The 6,000-nt window shown below is 46.2% G+C and overlaps 1 protein-coding gene across 2 annotated transcripts in view; it reads left to right on the forward strand.

Annotated features, from left to right (window-relative positions):
• LOC116937421 (tripartite motif-containing protein 14-like) overlaps window positions 1-5,694 on the forward strand; it is a 28,039-nt gene extending 22,345 nt beyond the window's left edge. For both annotated transcript variants that reach the window (XM_076063728.1, XM_076063727.1), the window contains one exon: window positions 1,277-5,694. In XM_076063728.1, coding sequence (XP_075919843.1) covers window positions 1,277-1,884 — 608 coding nt within the window. In that variant the 3' untranslated portion in view covers window positions 1,885-5,694. The remainder of the gene's footprint in view (window positions 1-1,276) is intronic.
• Window positions 5,695-6,000: the final 306 nt, after the last annotated feature.

Raw genomic sequence — 6,000 nt, forward strand, 5'->3', positions numbered from 1 at the left:
ATCGTGTAGTAGCGGGCTACCAGGTGGTTCTACTCAGGGGATCACGAAAGGGACTACAGGGGAGGGAAGGAGTAGAGGGGTGAGGAGGAGGGAAGAGGACGAGAATGGATAATGGAGAAGAGGTGTTGAGGCTCTAACCACCCTCCTGCTATCCGGAGGCTCACTGCCATGTGGGGGAAGTGGGATGCCCAGATCGCGTGCTGACTGAACACGACAGGTGCAAGCAGCTATTCCGCAAATGGAAATATATAAATGAAGGGAGTTACCAAATGCGTCAAACACGAATCTCACATTAATGTCACTACGTCTGTGTGACCACGCCATCCAAAAACAAAGGAAAGCTTCTGCCGCCTATGAATTCAGAGTTTGGGAACGAATGACTGCGACGACGTGAAGAGGCGCAAGAGAACGGGCGGCAGCGGTCCAGGCGAGCTACAGGAGGGAGAGGGGTGTTCCGTCAGCACGCAAACGACCTGCTGTGAAACACACCGAATCACAAGCGGGGGGTGGGGGGGGGACGCTGGTAGACAACTTGAATGGACACTCGAATGGGGCGCAAATGAGCGTGGAGAGGTCGCATGCATAGAATTGCACTGAGAGACAGAAAGGGTGCCGTACGCATTACAGAGAAAAAATGCAAAGGTTAGTGGCATCATCTTGACTTGGCAGGGAAACTTTTAGGGGGTTTGGGCTTTGGGCAGTTTACGTCGACTAGCAGGACCGATGGGTGATGTTGCAGACGAAGAGACAGAATGGCAGCCCAAGGTGGAAATGCACCTAAAAGGACACTCTCGCATGGAGATAGAGTGATAAGTTATCAGTTTGTGTGATGAAAAAAATTATATGCTTTATTACCCTTTCTGTAAAAAAAGAATAATACTACAGGAGGTGTTAAGATGTTCAAACACCAAATAGACACACCTTTTGCAAGGAATCATCAAGTCTGCATGACTCACACATCCTGTTGGTGGTAAAACATGCAAACAAACACGCTTTGATGATGTACACGCTGTCCTTGTGTATATAGTTAAGAGACAACCCAACGGTTATGTTTTTTGGCGATCGCACTCTTCGTACACCCCCCGAGTACCCGGTGTAACCACGGGCAGGTGAAACCTCTACTTAAACCCAAGATCTGAACGGTGGCAGCGCAGCTGTTTGGGATTCTCCAGCACCGTTGTTTGTCATTGTATCAACAACAGCAGAAGCAGTCCACCAGCTAAGGGAGCCGATGACTAACCGCTGTCCTTTCCGTGTGCGTTCTATGACCGAGAAGATTTCAGGAGTCCAACCCTTGATGAAGATACGCTGCACTACCAACTGGACGCCGACGACTGTGGCAAGGCCCTGAGCCTGTCTCGGCCCCTCAGGAGGCGTCGGGACGTGACGGAGGGCTGTGAGGCGTTCTCCTACTGGAGGCAAGCGCTGTGCGAGGAGGGCTACACCTCCGGGTTGCACTACTGGGAGGTGGACGTCAGCGAGTGCGTCGAGTGGTGTGTGGGCGTCTGCTATGGGTCGATGGAGCGGAGCGGCAATACCAGCGATGCGGAGCTGGGTGAAAATGCCGAGTCGTGGTGCATCAAATACAGAGACGATGATGACGACGACGACGATGGAAATCTGAGTGCCTTTCACGATGCAGAGCAAACCGACATTGAATTCAGCTGCGATGGTGGCCGTAGAGGCTGGCACATCGACAGGGTGGGCATTCTGCTGGACTGTGACATGGACCGACTGTCATTCTATGATGTTTCACAGGCACGGGTCCACTTGCACACCTACTACGTTGTGCAATACGATGGTCCACTCTTCCCTGCGTTCAAAGTCCTAGACGACAGCATCACAATAGCCACGTGTCCACGCTCCTGCGCAGGCCTCTGCTAGGATTCTCAGAAGAGGTGACGTGGACCCAGCATCAGAGCGCTCTGTGAGCATTGCTGTGTAGGTTAGCCGTTCTGGCACTGTTGCTCCCCCGGTTGATTACTGTCATAGATGTGCACTGTTCACGTCACCTTTGAGATAGATTTCTATAGACTCGCATAACTATCCACAGACTTAGTTCAACACAAATAGACTCAAATATCGACCTATTGATACCCACAGATTCAAATAGATACGCATAGACTCACATATATACTTATAGACTTGTATACATACCCACAGATTCACGTACAAATCTACAGACTAATATAGATAACCAGATATTTAGATGAACCCATATACTCACATAGATACCCACAGAATCACATATAAATTAATAGACTCAAATATAGACCCATATTCTCGCATAAATAACCACAGGTTCATGTAGAAATCAATAGACATACATAGATACCGATATATTCATATAGATACCCATAGACTCGCATAGATACCCATATACTCACATAGAAAACAATATAAACTCATGGCGTCATACAGAGCCTCATATATCTACGTGGGAAGTTGTGCTTATATGGTTGGAATCTCGGTTCCCAGGGACAATTATATTACGTGTGTTTGTGGACTTAATGGAATGTTTCGTTGTGGATGAGAGGCTCCCTCTCCTCTGTCATGAAATGGACCAGTACTGCCTGGACCTCTGAAATACAGGAGATCCGGTGAACCGGTTCTGGCTTCAATAATTTTGAGGGGAAGACAGCTCTCCACTCAGCATAGGAAACTGCCAAACAACAGGGATTGCCACTTCTTTTGAACAAAAGAATGAAGGGGGTGTGGGAGCGTGGCGGTGATGTCTAAGAAGCTGTAAGTTACAGTGTTGTATATATAGGCCTTTTTCCAAAATTGATATTAAGAATGATTTTGCCAATATATATTTTTTAATCATTCGTGGTGTCGCTTGGGGGCCAAAGGGGGTGAGATAAACCCCCCCTCCCCTCACAGCAGCTGCCTCTCACACTGGAACCAGGCAGCCGGATATAAGCCATAAAATATAATAAAACCCAAAACAAAGCGGGGGAATTACTAATGAGACACGCGGGAAATATACGTAGCCTCAAAGGCCCCCGTTTTAAGAGCACAGACAACCAGGCGCCATGAAGGAACAGGCAAATTCTACAATAATTTGCCTTTTCGTTTCTCTTAATACAACGGTTAATGTTCAGAACTTAGCGACAAAATGAGTCGACATAGACTGCCAACACAATCACTCCGATTAAAAACCAGACTACAGTCTACATAGTGGATTATTACTTCTCATACATATTTTAATACTAATGTTAATACTAATGTTATTCACCTTAAATTCTATTACCTTTTGCCATCTACGTGACTTTACAAAAACCAAGGGATATCAATTCCAGCAGTCAAGAAGCTTAACTGAAACTTAGCTATACCTCTAACCTTAGGACATCAAAATATAACTCGAGTTTAACAGCACAGATCCCTGGATACAGACGGGGGAACAAACGTTAATAAACCCTATGAACACACGTGAAATGACGATGTTAAATCACGAATCGTGGAAAACATAAACCAAATAATGATTATAAAGAGTTAAGCCAGGGGTCATCCAGGGGAGATGGGGCGAGGTGGGTCGATCACGTGACCAAGAGAAAAGGATTCCATAGATGAAGCCTCCCGGCCGCCTTGTCTCCTAGCAGCATGGGGTAGCAATAAAACCACAAAGGGAGAGACCACGACCCCCATTGAGATAGACAAAGGTGACACCCGACCGCGAAGGAAGGAGCCAGGCCTTGAGGAAACAACTTATCACCCCAATAAGTAGAACAAACACATACATACCCAAACGAGGGATGACAAAAACTCAGCAACAAGAATAAGCAAACATTAATGACTGCCAAAACACTCACTCCGATTAAAAACCAGACTAAAATCTACATAGTGGGTTATTACTTCTCATACATATTAATACTAATGTTATTCTTGGTTCTTTCGGTAAAGTCACGTAGAAGGGAAACAATAACATAATAAAACTGTATGTCCGGAATCCCTGGCGTCTACAAACTAAGTTGCCTCTGTGGTAGTAGTTACATTGGAGAAACCAAACGACATGTCTCAGACTGCATTCGTGAACACAAAGCAGACCTAAAACACGGTAGGACCAACACCGCAGCCGTGGTAGATCACTGTTATAATTCAGTAGGCTCACATGACATTGACTTCTCCAAGACAGAGGTTCTTTGCAAGCCATCTGGCTACCATGAGAGATTTGTTCATGAGGCTATCCACATATACAAACAAAGAGATAATTTCAACCGAGAAGATGGATTCTGGCTTAGCAATCATTGGAAGGATTTGATAAACCATTTCGGATCTTAATTGATTGTTCACGCTTATGGTGGCTTTCAGACCGCATCCATTATTTTCGTCTCCCCCCTCTTTTCCGAACATAGATGGACTCGTCCATCTGAACAAACTGTCAAATTGCTCTCCGTGGTGCTAACGTTAAAAAAACGCCACTTTTTTCAATTATTTTTCTTGTGGTTTTCACACTTGATGATGGTTGCTTGTGTTGCAATCGAAACGTCGTGAGATTTTGTTTTATATTTGTATTATTTTATTGTTTCCCTTCTACGTGACTTTACCGAAAGAACCAAGAATATGAATCCCTGCATTCACGAAAGCTTTAAATCAAAATACTAATGTAATTCACATTAAATTCTATTACATATTGCCGTCTACGTGACTTTACAAAAAACAAGGAATATGAATTCCAGCAGTCAAGAAGCTTAACTGAAACTTAGTTATACTTATGAACCTCAGGACATCAAAATATAACTCGAGTATAACAGCACAGATCCCTGGATACAGACGGGGGAACGGAAATTAATAAAACCCTAGGAACATACGTGGTGATACAATCTTAAAACACGAATCGTGGAAAACATAAACCCAATAATAATTATGAAGAGTTAAGCCGGGGGTCATCCAGGAGAGATGGGGCGAGGGGAGTCGATCACGTGACCAAGATAAATGTATTCCATAGACGAAGAGTCTCCCAACCACCTTTGTCTTCCAGCAGCACATGATAGAATTGCATACGCAGGCAGAGGGCATCTCTTATAAATAAAAAATCAAATGCCACGATGGAAGCACTGTAAACACTGCCACAAACATACCTTGAGTCACGTACAGAATCATAACTATAAAGTGGTACGGTATCAAGCTATAGGAGGTCAAATAAAATGTTTAACTTCAAAAGCCTCAACACACCCCTTTGTGAGAGGGAAAATAATGTCACACCGGGAGGGAAGAGAAAAGGGGGGGGGGGAACTCCACCAGACAGGGGAACCCCCCCTCCTTCCAGATTAATTATTGCAGAGGGTGGAGAAGAAGGACGCACTCGGGAGCAATCTGGAGCATCTGTTTCCCTTTGATGGGGGGATAGCTGAGGAGGGGGACAAGAATCAAGCCAGGGTGAGACTTAACAGATGGCTTAATAAATGAGAACACACACACATGGACACACGTACAATCCTACCCCCCCCCCCCCCCCCCCCGCAGCATAGAGTGAAATCAAAGGAAGTTCCGGTCCTTTGTGAGAAGGCGAGCCAGAGGAAGAAATTTTTGCATAAAAAACAGATACGAGCCATACATCGCTATCACAGCTACCAGTGGCAGAAGACGGCGATCAACTACAGAAGATGACCAACCACAGAAGATAACAGCCAGCCACCGAGGGCGATCAGTCACCGAAGAGTTATGTGACGGCGGGAAACGTCAAGCAATCAACGTCGAAAAAGGGCGGAAAGCACCAGGCATCGACCAAGCCAGCATCGCAGAGAACCAGCTGCACGCGCAATCGACACTGCCAGAGAGACGGAGCAGGAGAGAGCACGCCGCAGCGTCACCAGCGCCACCAAGCAAGGGTGTCAGCTGCCAGCGGACGAGCTGCGGGTGCTACCTGACGACAGGATCATCGCGCACCGATGGCGAGTGTCGTGCCAACTCTTCTACCCAGCTGTGGACAGAACTACTGTAGACCTGAGGAAGAGGGAGAGCCAAGCTGCCCGTATGATACACACACACCCACACATT

Source organism: Petromyzon marinus, unplaced genomic scaffold (assembly GCF_048934315.1).
Source record: "Petromyzon marinus isolate PM22_M1 ecotype Great Lakes invasive population unplaced genomic scaffold, UKy_Petmar_22M1.pri1.0 PM_Scaffold_171, whole genome shotgun sequence".
Classification (NCBI taxonomy): Eukaryota; Metazoa; Chordata; class Hyperoartia; order Petromyzontiformes; family Petromyzontidae; genus Petromyzon; species Petromyzon marinus.